The sequence below is a fragment of the Anolis sagrei genome, chromosome 7, assembly GCF_037176765.1.
Source record: "Anolis sagrei isolate rAnoSag1 chromosome 7, rAnoSag1.mat, whole genome shotgun sequence".
In the NCBI taxonomy this organism is placed as follows: domain Eukaryota; kingdom Metazoa; phylum Chordata; class Lepidosauria; order Squamata; family Dactyloidae; genus Anolis; species Anolis sagrei.
The window spans coordinates 22,662,801-22,678,191 of record NC_090027.1 but is presented as its reverse complement, the minus strand read 5'-3'; the positions used below and the strand labels follow the sequence as shown (position 1 = coordinate 22,678,191).

Sequence of the window (15,391 nt, the reverse complement as noted above, 5' to 3'; positions counted from 1 at the left end):
CTCCAGAAATGTTGTTTTCCTGGCACGAACTCGGGGCGCTTCCAGACAACACTAAATCACAGCAAAAAATCCCAGACTTCAGAAGAAGTCCACACACAGACCTGTTTGGACAATGGATTTCTGCCTCCGTTGCCCAAACATGATGCTTTGTTGCAAGGACGTCATCACACTGAAGCAGGGAAGTGTAGAGCACAGCCATACTCAGTTTTGAAATGAAACAGATGATTTCCCAACTTTCATCACACTGTTAAATGTATCTGTGTTACACGGTTGTACTCCACATTCTTTCAGTAGATTTGCCTTCACACTGTAATTGCTAGGCACTACAATCTGGAAGCAGGGGGAAGCGGCGATGCACTCTCTCAGCTACCCCACAGAGAAGAGTGTGGACCTTGGGAAACTATAACTCCCAGGATTGCACATTATGGAGTTATGATATTTAAACTAAGGTCCAGCAGCGTTCATTTCACAGATGCATCCAGAGGAGTTTCATGAACCTTGGGAAACTGCAATTCCCATGACCATCTCATGAAGTCATGGCATTTAAAGTAAGGTCCAACTGCATTCTTCCACAGTGTAGATGCATCCAGAGAAGGGGATGGACCTTGGGAAACTATAACTCCCAGGAGGACTCCATTGCATGGAGCCATGGCATTTAAAGTGGGTACAAGGGCATTCACTCCATACTGTAAATGCACCAAGAGAAGGGCATGCACCTTGGAAAACTATGACTCCCAGGACTGCACAACATGGGGACATGGCATAATAATAATAATAATAATAATAATATTTAAAATGGGTCCCAACTGCATTTATTCTCCAGTGCAGATGCACCCAGAGAAGGGCATATGTATTGAATGGGCCTGTTTTATTAGAGCAGTGGGTAAAAATAAATTATTATTATTATTATTATTATTATTGTTTTATATTATTATTTATTTATTTATTTATTTATTTATTAATGCACTTGTATACCGCTAATATCTCAGCCTAAATCGGCGACTCATTGCGGTTTACAACATTTAAAAAACAATATTCAGTTAAAAGCATAAAACACATATACAGTACAAATTATTGGGCCACCAATAACAATCCTATGCATCTCATAACTGGAATCGTAATCCAAAATTCATCGTCCGTGTATAACCAATCCTTAGTCATCACAATTCGTTACAACGGATTAACCGAATGCTTGTTTAAACATCCATGTCTTCAATCTTTTCCGAAACACCATCAGCGAAGGGGCTGATCGTACCTCTATGGGGAGGGTGTTCCAAAGCCGGGGGGCCACCACAGAAAAGGCCCTATCTCTCGTCCCCGCCAGCCGAGCTTGAGAAGCAGGCGGGATCGAGAGCAGGGTCTCCCCGGAAGATCTCAAACTCCTGGTGGGTTCATAGGCAGAGATGCAGTCAGATAGGTAGCTTGGGCCGGAACCGTTTAGGGCTTTAAAGGCCAACGCCAGCACTTTGAATTCAGCCCGGTAGCAGATCGGTAGCCAGTGGAGTTGGCGCAACAGGGGGGTTGTATGCTCCCTGCGCTCCGCTCCTGTTAAAATCATGGCTGCCGAGCGTTGGACTAGTTGGAGCTTCCGAGCTGTCTTCAAAGGCAACCCCACGTAGAGAGCGTTGCAGTAGTCTAAACGGGATGTAACCAGAGCGTGGACTACCGTGGCCAAGTCAGACTTCCCAAGGTATGGGCGCAGCTGGCGCACAAGCTTTAGCTGTGCAAATGCTCCCCTGGTCACCGCCGAAACCTGGGGTTCCAGGCTCAGCGATGAGTCCAGGATCACTCCCAAGCTGCGAACCTGCGTCTTCAGGGGGAGTGTGGCCCCATCCCACACAGGCTGTAACCCTATGCCCTGTTCGGCCTTGCGACTGACCAGGAGTACCTCTGTCTTGTCTGGATTCAATTTCAATTTGTTCGCCCTCATCCAGACCGTCACAGCGGCCAGGCACCGGTTCAGGACCTGGACAGCCTCCTTAGTAGCAGGTGGAAAGGAGTGACAGAGTTGGACATCATCCGCGTACAGATGACACCGTACCCCGAAACTCCGGATGATCTCCCCCAGCGGCTTCATGTAGATGTTAAACAACATGGGAGACAATATTGAGCCCTGAGGAACCCCACAAGACAATGGTTGTGGGGTTGAACAGGTGTCCCCCAACAACACCTTCTGAGATCGACCCTCCAGGAATGACCGGAGCCACTGCAAAACAGTACCTCCAAGATTATTAATATATATGTATTGAAGGGCCTGTTTTATTTGAGCTGTAGCCCCCGGTGGCGCAGTGGGTTAAACCCCTGTGCCGGCAGGACTGAAGACCGACAGGCCGCAGGTTTGAATCCGGGGAGAGGCGGATGAGCTCCCTCTTTCAACTCCAGCTCCTCATGTGGGGACACGAGAGAAGCCTCCGACAAGGATGATAAAAACATCAAATCATCCGGGCGTCCCCTGGGCAACGTCCTTGCAGACGGCCAATTCTCTCACACCAGAAGCGACTTGCAGTTTCTCAAGTCGCTCCTGACACGACAAAAAAATTTGAGCTGTTATTTTATATTATTATTATTAATTATTTTATATTATTAATTATTAATTATTTTATTATTATTATTAATAATTTATTAATTATTTTATATTATTAATTATTAATATATATGTATTGAAGGGCCTGTTTAGTAATTTCAAAGTTTCCTGCTTGAGCATCGAATAGATGAAGCTCTTTCTGTGTTTTCTGGCAGTAGCTGCTGTTGACGTCAAAGAGATGCAAACAAAATCGTTGCGGCATTTCTTCCGGGTGTATTCCGACACCACTCCCCCCTCCCAACCCCGCGGGCGGATGACGTCAGCGCGCTGAGGTGTTCCTTTCCACTCTCTTGCTGCCCCGCAAATGGAGGCCGCTGAGACGAAATTCCGCCATCTTGGACGCTCGCGGGAGAGGCTGACTGCGCCTGCGCGCGTAAAGCTCAAACGGGGCTCCGAAGGAGCCCCGTTTGAGCTTTGCGCGCGCAGGCGCAGTCAGCCTCTCCCGCGAGCGTCCAAGATGGCGGCGCGGTCTCGTTGCGTGGAAACCGGCAAGAGGCTCTCAGTGGAAGGAAATATTGGTGAGTGTATAATAACAACTACCACAACAACAATAATATAATAGAAATGTCGAAGAATAATAGGAATGATATCCTGTCGCTGAGAAGCCCCTTAAAAGGGAATGGGAGAAGGCCCTCTGCACAGGCCTCAAGCCCTTCTTGCCCAGGAGTCTCTCTTGGTGTGTTTTGATCATGTTCTGTGTTTTCTATTTGTAGGTCTAGATACAGATAGAGATGCTTATTCTGCTGTGCTTGACTCTTGCCCTTTCCAAATACCATTTTGTGTATCTATTATTATTTGTGATATAATAACAATATAATAATGCTTTATTTATAACTCGCCCCATCTCCCTAAGGACACCCATTCAATGTATATGTGTGTGTGTGTGTGTATATATATATATACACATATTAGTAACAATAATATATAATATAAAATAATCTATATAAATAAAAATGTAATGTTCGTTTGTGGGATTAACAGAACTCAAAAACCACTGGGCGAATTGACACCAAATTTGGACACAAGACAACTAACAGGCCAATGTATGTCCTTCACTCAAAAAAAATGATTTTGTCATTTGGGAGTTGTAGTTGCTGGGATTTATAGTTCACCTACAATCAAAGAGCATTCTGAACTCCACAACAATGGAATTGAACCAAACTTTGCACACAGGACTCCCCTGACCAACAGAAAACACTAGAAGGGTTTAGTGGACATTGACCTTGGGTTTTGGAGTTGTACTTCACCTACATCCAGAGAGCACTGTGGACTCAAACAATGATGGATCTGGACCAAACTCTACATGAATACTCAATATGCCCAAATGTGAACACTGGTGGAGTTTGGGGAAAATAGAATCTTGACATTTGGGAGTTGTAGTTGCTGAGATTTATAGTTCACCTACAATCAAAGAGCATTCTGAACTCCACCGACGATAGAATTGGGCCAAACCTCCCACACAGAACCCCATAGCAATGTGTGGCAGGGGACAGCTAGTATCTCTATAAATAAAAATGTAATGTTGGTTTCTGGGATTAACATAACTCAAAAACCACTAGATGCATTGCCGCCAAATTTGGCTACAAGACACCTACTAAGGAGTGACCATTACTAAAAAAAAAAAAATGATTTTGTAATTTGAGAGTTGTAGTTGCTGGGATTTACAGTTCACCTACAATCACAGAGCATTCTGAACCCTACCAACAATTGAATTAGGCCAAACCTCCCACACAGAACCCCCATGTGGGCCACAGCAACGCTTGGCATGGGACGGCTAGTATATAATTAAAAAAAATATTTGTTTATTTATTTACAGTATTTATATAGCGCTTCTCTCACCCCTAGGGAGACTCAAAGCGGTTTAAACATAAATAATGGCAAAATTCAATGCCTTACAACTACATTAGTAAAACCACACATTAGACATAAATAATATTAAAACAGTACATCACCAAGCATCAAAAAAGTCATTAATATATGTTATAATAATTTTATTAGTTACTTCGCAAATAAAGCAGTCCAATTCAATACATATAAAGGGTGAGGCAGCATAATTTCCTTTTTTCAAAACTTAATAAAACTCATTGTGTGAATCAGAATTTTTTATATAATGTAGGCACATACCTAAAGTTTTGTTTTACATAGTTTTGAAGATCAAATTAGGTAAGTGACGTCCCCCATTCTGCATTCTCCATACACTGAATAAACCAATTTCTGGCGTTTGTAATGACTCTTACCAGCATAGCAGGCGTTATGTTGGCAGTTTCTTCCTGGATGTTGGTCTTCAAATCTTGTGGACGGTTCGCAGAAACACAGAATTTCAAAAAAACCTATAGCAAAAAAAATCAAAAGGGGCTAAATCTGGAGAGCAGGCCGGCCACTCCAAATCTGCTCGAAAAGTAGGCCTTGACATCAAAAGCATGCTCCTCACCGTTCCTACGCATGATGGCGACTGAACTGTGTCAGGACAAAACTTTATACTCCCGTATCTTGAATGAGACCACTAGCGCTCCACTATGTCTTCAACCGACTGAATGGCGCACATTTTAAAAAAGGAAGTTATGCCTCACCCTGTATATTAGTAACTATATTGTTGTTGTAGTTCATTCGTTCAGTCGCTTCCGACTCTTTGTGATCTCCTGGACCAGCCCACGCCAAAGCACCCTGTCAGCCGTCACCACCCCCAGCTCCTTCAAGGTCAATCCAGTTACTTCAAGGATACCATCCATCCATCTTGCCCTTGGTCGGCCCCTCTTCCTTTTTCCTTCCTTTTTCCCCAGCATCATTGTCGTCTCTAAGCTTTTCTTTCTTTTCATGGTGTGGCCAAAGTACTTCATCTCTGCCTCTACTATCCTTCCCTCCAATGAGCAGTCGGGCTTTATTTCCTGAAGTATGGACTGGTTGGATCTTCTCGTGGTCCAAGGCACTCTCAGAACTTTCCTCCTGTTATATATATATATATATATATATATATATATATATATGTTACTTACTTGTGCTGGCAGGTCGCAGGTTCGAATCCGAGGAGAGCGCGGATGAGCTCCCTCTACCAGCTCCAGCTCCTCATGCGTGGACATGAGAGAAGCCTCCCACAAGGATGATAAAACATCTAAAACATCCGGCCATCCCCTGGGCAGCGTCTTTGCAGATGGCCAATTCTCTCACACCAGAAGTGACTTGCAGTTTCTCAAGTGGCTCCTGACACAACCAAAAAAAAAAAACTTCTCAAATAAAGCAGGCCCGTTCAATACATATATATTAGTATGTACAAGCTGGGTTTAGAAAAGGCAGAGGAACGAGAGATAATGGAGAAAGGCAGCGAGTTTCAAAAAAACCTCTATTTCTGATTTTGTTTTTGTTTTTTGTTTTTTACTATTCTATAGTCTTTGTGTGGATCATAATAAATTGTGGCAAGTTCTTGGTGGTATGGTGATCCCAAATCACTTCGTCTCCTGTGGAATCTGTATAAGGACCAAGTAGCAACAGTAAGAACTGACCATGGAACAACAGACTGGTTCAAGATTGGGAAAGGCGTACAGCAGGGTTGTATCCTCTCCCCCAACCTATTCAACTTGTATGTAGAACACATCATGCGATGTGCGGGGCTTGATGAATGCAAGGCTGGGGTGAAAATTGCTGGAGGAAACATTAGCAACCTTAGATATGCAGATGACACCACTTTGATGGCCGATAGCGAGGAGGAGCTGAGGAGCCTTCTAATCAAGGTGAAAGAAGAAAGCACAAAAGCTGGGTTGCAGTTAAACATCAAAAAAACCAAGATCATGGCAACAAGAATGATTGACAACTGGGAAATAGAGGGAGAAAACGTGGAGGCCATGACAGTCTTTGTATTTCCAGGTGCAAAGATTACTGCAGATGCAGACTGCAGCCAGGAAATCAGGAGACGCTTACTTCTTGGGAGGAGAGCAATGACCAATCTTGATAATATAGTGAAGAGTAGAGACATCACACTGACAACGAAGATCCGCATAGTTAAAGCAATGTTATTCCCCGTAGTAACCTATGGATGTGAGAGCTGGACCTTAGGGAAGGCTGAGCGAAGGAAGATCGATGCTTTTGAACTTTGGTGTTGGAGAAAAATTCTGACAGTGCCTTGAACCACAAAAAGATTCAACCAGTCCATACATCAGGAAATTGAAGGGAAGGATATTCGAAACTAGGATGAAGTACTTTGGCCACATAATGAGAAGTCAGGAAAACTTAGAGAAGACAATGATGCTGGGGAAAATGGAAAAAGGAAGAGGGGCCAACCAAGGGCAAGATGGACAATAAATACGAATACAGACTCACTAGCCTCATTCTCCCTTCTTTCTCTTGTAGCGGTGGGCAAATCCACCTTTGTGAGGCTGCTCCGGAAGGCCTTCCCAGATTGGCGCATGACTCTGGAGCCCGTTTCCAAATGGCAGAAGGTTCAAGGCCCGGGGCCCCATCCGGTAAGAGTCAATTGGCAATGCCAAAAGTTTGCAAATTCAGGACTAACCTGGTTCGAGATTGTTTGTTTCCTTCTTTTTCCATTTCCCCATCAAATCTGTAACAGAAAAAAAAACACACATAAAGAAAACAATTCTTATACTTCAAGCCTGGGCCTACTTTGGCCCTCCCTCCAGGTGTTTGGAGTTCAACTCCCACAATCCCTAACAGCCAAAGTTGCCCTGTGTCTGTTATGCATACATCAGCATAAATGTGCTTGAACAACTATTACATAGAGTGACACAATTTTTCTCATCAACATACATCTCTGTTCTATATTACATGAAACTGTAAAATACAAACATGTGCACATAAATTTATTTAAAATAAGATTTCCTGCTTCCTGTTTGCGGGTTTCTCTATAGGTTTACCATTTTGTTTTTCCGCGTGTTACCCAGCAAGATATTTTACTTTTGCTTGTTTTTGCATTAACAAATGAATATGCCAACACTTTTTATTTCCAAACCTGTACATAATAGTCTTTTTCTCTCCCTCAGATAAAAATATTATCTTTAGGATTATTGGATAACATGAACGTTAGTCCCTTTTGCCATGTTTTCCCCAGTCCCCTGAGTTTATTATTATTATTTTATTTTTTTATTTTTTTTGCTCTTAATTGCCCATCTCTTTCCTTTCCCAGCAGAGCCCCCATCCTCAGGGACTTGGGAACTTGCTCCAGATGGTCTACCAGGACCCTGCGCGGTGGGCCTACACCTTCCAGACCTACTCCTGCCTCAGCCGCCTCAAGGCCCAGCTGGAGCCCCCGCCCACAAAACCTCCGAGCGCACAGGAGGCAGTCCAGGTCTTTGAGAGATCTGTTTATAGTGACAGGTAGGGAATTCTTTTTTATGTCTCTGGGAGTGTGGTGGAGTCAAAGGCGAGGCCTAGTTAGGCAGAGGAAAGGAGATTTCCCTCCACTTCCCAGTTAGAGATGTGAAGGCAAGGGGATGGACGAAGGATAGGAAAACAAGGAAAAATCCTTTGATGCAAGGTCTAACAAGCTTAGGGTCTGAATTAATCCCACGTCTACCTTTGCCATGGGAACAGTGTGAAAAAAATGGATTTCTGTATTTCATCCGTATATTATCATGTTTCAGGCATACAGAGAAATAATGGTGTTTTTCTTTTCATGTCAGGAGCTACTTGAGAAACATCAAGTTGCTTCTGGTGTGAGAGAATTAGCCATCTACAAGGACATTGCTCAAGGGGATGCATAAATGTTTGTTGTTTTACGTTGCATCTTGCAATCGTCAAAGCTCTCCTTTGGGTGGGATGAATCAAAATAAGATAAGCTGCCATAATAACTCCGCATCTGCATGGAAGAAATGATGTGGTAGAGGAATGAGTGGTCTTTGCTGCAAGAGTCAGATTATGAAAGTCAAAATCCAAAAGTCTGCTCTTGATTGACTTGCAGGCTTCCACTTTTGTGAGCATTAAGAGTGCTTCCAAAGATAGGCCAATTGCTTCGATCTTCCTGAGAAATAAAATGATCTGATAACACAGAGGGAATATAGCTATCAAGGTCTGCTTGAAAATGTATATGCAGCCAGAATATTATAGCTCTCATTCATGCCAAGGTTTTAAGAGTGATTTGACCCATCTCAATGCATAGCAATGGCAAGGGTGTTATGAAATTCCATTTCTTCCAAACAACTGTGATGCATTCTTTTGTGAGACAGTTGCAAATGTTATTCTTGAGATTAGTAACTTTTAAGTATGTTTTTCTTTTTATCTGTGACTTCCTTTTGTTGTATATGCTTGTTCTGTGATTTTGCTGTTGTATGCCAATAAAGGCCGTATGTGTGTGATTCCACATCCACCTCCCAGGCATGCTTTGGCAGCAGGCTCTTGCTCTGGCAAGAAGTTAGCTTTTAAAGTCTGTTTCAACTTCACTTTCTTTCCATATATAAGAATGTACTTCCTTTGGCTTAAAATGCACGTTATGATCAGCCCTGGATGTATTGTGTTCCAAGAAACCTGCCCCTGGTTAGAATTGGGGTTCTGCCTTCAGCTGTTCAGATTTCTTTGAGCTTTTCCTGCCTTGGCTGTTGTTCCGCAAAGGTCTCACTTTCTGACTTCCCTTCTCCCCCAGGTACGTTTTTGCCAAAAACCTCTTTGAGACGGGCCACTTGGCTGAGACAGAGTGGATCATCTACCAGGACTGGCACTCCTTCCTCCTGCAAGCCTTTGAGGGCCAGCTTGGCCTCCATGGCTTCCTCTACCTCCGGGCACCTCCAGAGGTAACAGGGAATGCGACTCAAATGATTGGGTGTCCATTGGCTCCCTCCTTGGTGGAGTTTTCCCAAGACTCATTGTCAAGTGCCTTCAAATGCAATAACTGATTATGACAACCTCTCTATGGGTTTTCTTGGTCAGAGATTTTCCTCCTTCTGTGGCTGAAAGAGCCTATTACTTGCCTAAGGTCACCCAGTGGGTTTTCTGGATTGAGAGGGGAATGGTTGCACCTAATAGAGCCTTGTGGTGTAGGATTGTGGGTTTTTCTGCTACGCCACCAGAATTATGTGTTCCTTTGCATTCAGGCTTGTTTTCTGCTGCCCTGTAGATTAGGACTCAGAGCAGGTCCTCAAGTACCGTCCTTCTCTGTCCCTTCAGATCTGCATGGAGAGGCTGCGCCGGAGGGCCAGGGCGGAAGAGAGTGAGGTCCAGCTGCAGTACCTGGAGCAGCTCCACACGCAGCATGAGAACTGGCTCCTGGAGAAAACCACCCAGTGAGTGGGTTGCTGTGAGTTTTCAGTGAGTGGGTTGGAGTGTAGCAGGAGCTGGTTGGGAGCAGGGTCAGGGATGTGCTCTGCTGCCTCCTCTTCCTCTCTTTCTTTGAGGACTTTGAAAGGCTGAAAACACATCAAGAATATAACACCTTAAAAGATTAAAATCAGCTGACAGCCATTCATAACCAGGTACTGTATGCCGAGGGTGAGGAAATGCAGCAGCTACTGGTAAATTTCAAAATAAAAATAGATACTAATAAAATTACATTAATTGAGGCATTGGTAGGTTAAATGTTTTTGAGTATTTGCCGTATTTCAAAGAAAAACAGTAAACTAGCCCTGTAAGTGGAAAAGGAGGGTCAACAAAAACAATATGGTATGAACAACTTGATTTGAATCCCGCCCTATCTCCCCATGGAGACTCAGCATAGTAACAGGTAAACATTAAATGCCGATATAAACAATGCAGAGCTAGATATAGATCTATAATGGTATATACTAATTTCACAAATGCATTTTCCCCTGTAATATTTGCAAATCCTCTCTCTATATATGTGCATTTACCTTCTGCAGTATTTGCAAGCTCTATATATCTATGTTTATATCTGTCTAAACATCTGTGTGTGTGTGTGTGTGTGTGCATGCATTTCCCCTCCACTCTTTGCAAGTCATATATATCTATATTCATATCTATGTAGACATGTCTATATTTATTTGTGTGTGCATTTCCCCCTGGTAATATTTGCAAGTCCTATAAATCTCTTCAGACATATCTCTCTATACAGATAAGTATAGTTATATAAGATTTGCAAAGACGCAAACATGTGAGGGAAAATTCATATATAGTAGTAGTAATAGTAGTAGTAGTCATCATCATCATCATCATTTATTTGTATTCCGCCCTATCTCCCCAAGGGGACTCAGGACGGATTCCAAAATAACAATGGCAAACATTCAATGTCTACATAAAACACATGATACTAACATAAAACCCCAGAAGGCTCCCACATATAAAAATAACATTAAAGCCTACCATCAAATTAAGACCTAATATCAGTAAATTAAACCTGGCATCAATAAATTAAACTACATGTAATCAGACCAAATTCTATAATAACATAAATCTAAACAAAACATCCACATTAATGTACAACAGCCAGCAAGTGTTCACATATAGATAAAGATATACAGATACATGGAAATCTCTAGATATCTATATGCATATAAGATTTGCAAAGACCTGCAAACATATGTGGGGACAGTTCATATATAAAATTAATGTCTATAGATGGAAACATATATAGGTACATAGGATTTGCAAAGGCTTGCAGAGGGAAATGCCTATATATCTGAAGGAGAGATTAACAGATATTTCAGGGGAAAATGCTTTGATAAGATAAATGGATCTTCCCAACTTTCAAGGGTCTCTCCTCCTCCTTTCCCTTTTCAAAACATTCCAGCCTGGAGAAGCAGAGCAGAAGCAGAAAAGAAAACACACTGTTTAGGGAGGGGGAGAGGAGAGAGAAATAGATGATATATTGCAAGCAATGGCTTCTGGGCTTTGCTGCCGGGCTTGACCCCATTATAAGGTGAGGGAGACTTTTTCAGCCCATAAAAAGGTCTGAAAAACTCGGCTTATGGTATCTTTTGTCAACAGTCATGTTTTGACCTGGTGCCAGAATAGCATCGACACACCTGCCCATCCAGCATGACTATTGTGTCCCATAAGACTGCCCTCCCCCTAAAACCTCTGAGATGAAACAGCTTAAAACCCCTGCTTCATTAGAGAGTCTTCCTGCATTTCATGCTTCCTGGGTAAAAAAGCAAGCTGCAATTCCAAACGCATGCAAGAGAGAGCATTCAGAGACGGGAGCCAAATCCCACAGCAGAACTGAAGCACTATGAAGGCTATCGAGGTCTAAAGACCTCAACAGAGAAAATCCCCCTTTCTCTCCACAGGGTCCATTCTGAGAGCGTAAGGGATGCTCCAGTCTTGCTGCTTGATGTCACAAAAGATTTTGAGAGTGATCCAAAGGAGCAAGGAAGGCTCATGAGCCAGGTAAGAGGGTTCCTAAAGCTTGGCTTCTCTGACTATTTCACTCTCGGTTGAGTCTGTTATGTTCCTCTGATTCCTTGGGCCTCCAATGATCACATTGGACTGAACACATAATGACTTGTGTGTCTGTTTCTTGACCAACGCTCTTCCGCTTCCCCACAGGTGAAAGCGTTCCTGCAGTTGCTCTCCCCAGAGGCCCCCCAGGCCTTGCCTTCCGCTGCCTCCACTGCGGCTTCCTAGCCGAGAGAAAGAAATGCACCTCAGGGGCCAAATGACTTACCGAACGGTTTTACTATCTTAACTTGGAAACCAAACCAGCTTTGTTCAACCCAAAAGGACGAGTTTGGGTCGACTGGAGGGGCCTCCAAGTCCTTGGCGTGAGAAAGGAGAAGGTGGAGGAACAGTGGCAAGAAGAACGCTTTTGCGTGGCTTGGGAAAAGTGGTCCCTGTGTAGGTCTCCCTTGGCCTGGCTGAAGCAGTGTTTACGGAGGCCCATTTCTAGGGGAAAGATGGGTGAACCCTTCAATGAATTGGATGCTTGTGGCAGATCTCTCATCTATGTGGCTGATCGTTGATTCTTCCCTCTTCTGTTCCATTTTCTTAGGGCAGGGATGGGCCAACTCCAGCTCTCCCCCCAGGCTGTTAAGAATTGTGGAAGTCCAAAACACCTGGAGGAAGAGCTAAAGTTGGCCCATGCCTGTCTTAGGGGAAAGAGACCGAAATCATACCTTGTTGCCCAATGTGATGAGGAAAAGTGGTGCAGGGTTATGGTTATTGTAAAAACGAATTTCTTCTTCTTCATAATAATAATAATAATAATAATAATAATAATAATCTTTATTTATACCCCGCCACCATCTCCTCAGTGGGGACCCGGAGCGGCTTACATGAGGCCGAGCCCGAACAACAAATTACAATAAAATAAAACCAAAACACAACCGAAAACGCAAACAGTAAACAACATCATAATAAAATAAAACATGTAAATATATAACAATATAAAATTACGATAGGCGCAATCACAATGACAGTGGGTGGGCTACAGTGGTGTGGGATTGTATACCTACTCTCCAAAGGCGCAGCGGAAGAGCCAGGTTTTAAGGTCCTTTTTAAAGGTTTCTAGGGTAGGGGCTATTATTATTATTATTATTATTATTATTATTATTATTATTATTATTATTGGGCTTACTTATACCCTGCTTTTTCTCTCCACAAAGGAGAGTCAAAGTGGCTTCCATTAAAAAGCATTTCAAAACCATTTGAAATATGGGTTTCTGTGAGTTTTTTGGGGGGAGGGGATACATAGCCATGTTCCAGTAGCATTCATGTTGACAACGGCTTTTACAGCTGGAATCACTGGGTTGCTGTGAATTTTTGGGCTGTAGAGCCATATTCCATTTGCATTATCTCCTGATATTTATGGCAAATGGCAAAGTGGTCCCTGGTCAAAGCAATCCCTGGTCAAAGCGGTTCCTGGTCATAGCGTCCCTGGTCAAAGTCATCTCTGGTCAAGTGGCCAAGATCAGTGGTTCTCTACCTGTGGGTCCCCAGGTGTTTTGCCTACAACTCCCAGAAATCCCAGCCAATTTACCAGTTGTTAGGATTTATGGGAGTTGAAGGGGGACCCATAGGTTTTGAACCACTGGCCTAGGGGCAGCCTGACGTCTGTTGCCTGGAGGCATCCTATGTCTGGGCAATGTTAACAGACCTCTGAAGATGCCATTAGCCACAGAGGCTGGTGAAACATCAGGAACATGGAACATGGCCATACAGCCTGGAAAACTCACAACAACCCAGACATGAAAACCTTCGACAACACAATTTAAAATCTACAAACATTAAAACAGAATTGCATATTGAGCATTAAAATTGTTCTATAAGCATCTTAACGTAGGGGGAAGAGTTGGAAAGTTATTGAGTGCTCAGATGACTCTGGAGCCAAGAAGGGGTCCAGAAATACTTTCAGCAAGTGCCGTAGTTGCAGAATGTTGTGATCTTGCACCAATGGAAATGCAGAAGGAGGAATGGGTCGGATGGCGTTCCAAGGTGTTTTCCTCCCACCCGAGGCTCTCCCTCTCTTGTTCTACAAAGTCTCATGGAAGGAGAAAAATCCACCTTTTTGTCTGCCTTGCATCTGCCTCTGGACTTCTGTTGCTGCTGTGTTTCTCCAAACAGACGCTGTAGGCTGTTAGGAATTGTGGGAGTTGGGAGTCCAAAACATCTGGAGGGAGGGACAAAAGTTTGCCCATCCCTGGCTTTGAGTTTTGTTGCTCCGTTTGTTTTTCACAGATTTCACTGCACTGATCTGCACTTTGGTAAGTTTGTACATTCCTCCTAAATTATAATGCCATGTGTTTTAAGGTAATAAAATGAATCTTTCTGCAAAATATCTTGTGCTGGTTTTATTAGTGAAGATAGAGACGAAGGTCAAGTCCTCTTTGCAGAAATGGAGCTGCCAGTCCTGGGAAAGCAGACGTGGTTTCTTTTCCAGAGAGAATGATGTTGCAGTCCTGTTGTACATCTGAGCAGGAACACCTCTGACCTTAAACACCACACCAACTTGGTAAAATCAGCAAGCCATTTATTGAAGAATATATGTAGGCAAAGCGGCAAGAAGTAACAAAACAGTAAAGGTCCAAAATATAAAATAGTCCATAAACTTCAGGGGAAAACAAGATCCATATGTACATAAAATTCCATGAAATGAATCACTTGAATCCACGAAACAAGACAGCAGGAGAATCTCATAGACAAACCTTAAGCTTGGCAAAAACTTGGTACATGAAACTAAGAGCACTTGGAAGCAAGACCATAATAAAATTCCAACATTGACCTGACTGAGGCAACTCTTTCCATGAATGATCATGAAGCTTTTTTAGATCCCAAAACTGAAATGAAAGCATTTATCTTGATCTTCCTACCAGATAAAGGTTTGTTATCTCTCTTTTGCTATAGACGAACTGATCGTCTCAGTCTCTGAAGACTCTGCCTGTGTTTACTAAAACTATGCTTTCTATCTAAGTTCTCATTATCTTCTCTCTCATTAGCTTCTGCACCTGACAAATCATCTTCAGACAGTTGCTCTGAGAAAAGCTGCGAAGGGTCTCTCTCAAGAATGTGGCCTTAATAAACATATAATTAGAGGGGGACTATTGGATATTTGGAAAAAATACAGAAAAGGTATGGAGCCAAAAAACCCCCTTTGGCTGAGGCCACTAGAAGCAGTTGCAAGACCAACCTTAAGGGTAGAAACAAGAACATATAACGAATATCTTATTAGAGAAAATGAAAAATGGAAATTAAAAGGGTGGGAAGAATTGGAGATTAATGATTGGTTTCGTTATCACCAACTGCATGAAAGATACAAAAAAGACTTGAGGATTGGATTTGCAACCAAAGAATCAGAATTGGAAAGAATATGGGAAAAGGGGGATAAAGGGTTAATCTCTAGATTATACAAATACATACTAAGCTATAACATAGAGGACAACAGAGTCAAGACAGTAATGTTATCCTGGGCCAAGGACCAAT

General features: G+C 42.9%; 1 protein-coding gene across 2 annotated transcripts; it reads left to right on the top strand.

The window, feature by feature from the left end:
- Positions 1-2,994: 2,994 nt before the first annotated feature.
- DGUOK (deoxyguanosine kinase) lies at positions 2,995-14,247 on the top strand. 2 transcript variants are annotated; one of them, XM_060787305.2, is made up of 7 exons: positions 2,995-3,102; positions 6,926-7,038; positions 7,719-7,906; positions 9,168-9,315; positions 9,689-9,804; positions 11,764-11,863; positions 12,023-14,247. In XM_060787305.2, the coding sequence occupies exons 1-7, from the start codon at positions 3,042-3,044 to the stop codon at positions 12,098-12,100; spliced, it is 804 nt and encodes a 267-aa protein (XP_060643288.2). In that variant the 5' UTR covers positions 2,995-3,041; the 3' UTR covers positions 12,101-14,247. The 2 variants fall into 2 exon arrangements, with proteins under 2 accessions (XP_060643288.2, XP_060643287.2); XM_060787304.2 differs by having other exon boundaries at positions 7,716-7,906.
- The last annotated feature ends 1,144 nt before the right edge of the window (positions 14,248-15,391 follow it).

Excerpts from the sequence above, each read along its gene's own strand:
- DGUOK (XM_060787304.2), top strand. The coding sequence starts at position 3,042 with ATGGCGGCGCGGTCTCGTTGCGTGGAAACCGGCAAGAGGCTCTCAGTG. Across the intron at positions 3,103-6,925 it reads CTCAGTGGAAGGAAATATTG|CGGTGGGCAAATCCACCTTT; the intron begins GTGAGTGTATAA and ends TTTCTCTTGTAG. Across the intron at positions 11,864-12,022 it reads AAGGAAGGCTCATGAGCCAG|GTGAAAGCGTTCCTGCAGTT; the intron begins GTAAGAGGGTTC and ends GCTTCCCCACAG.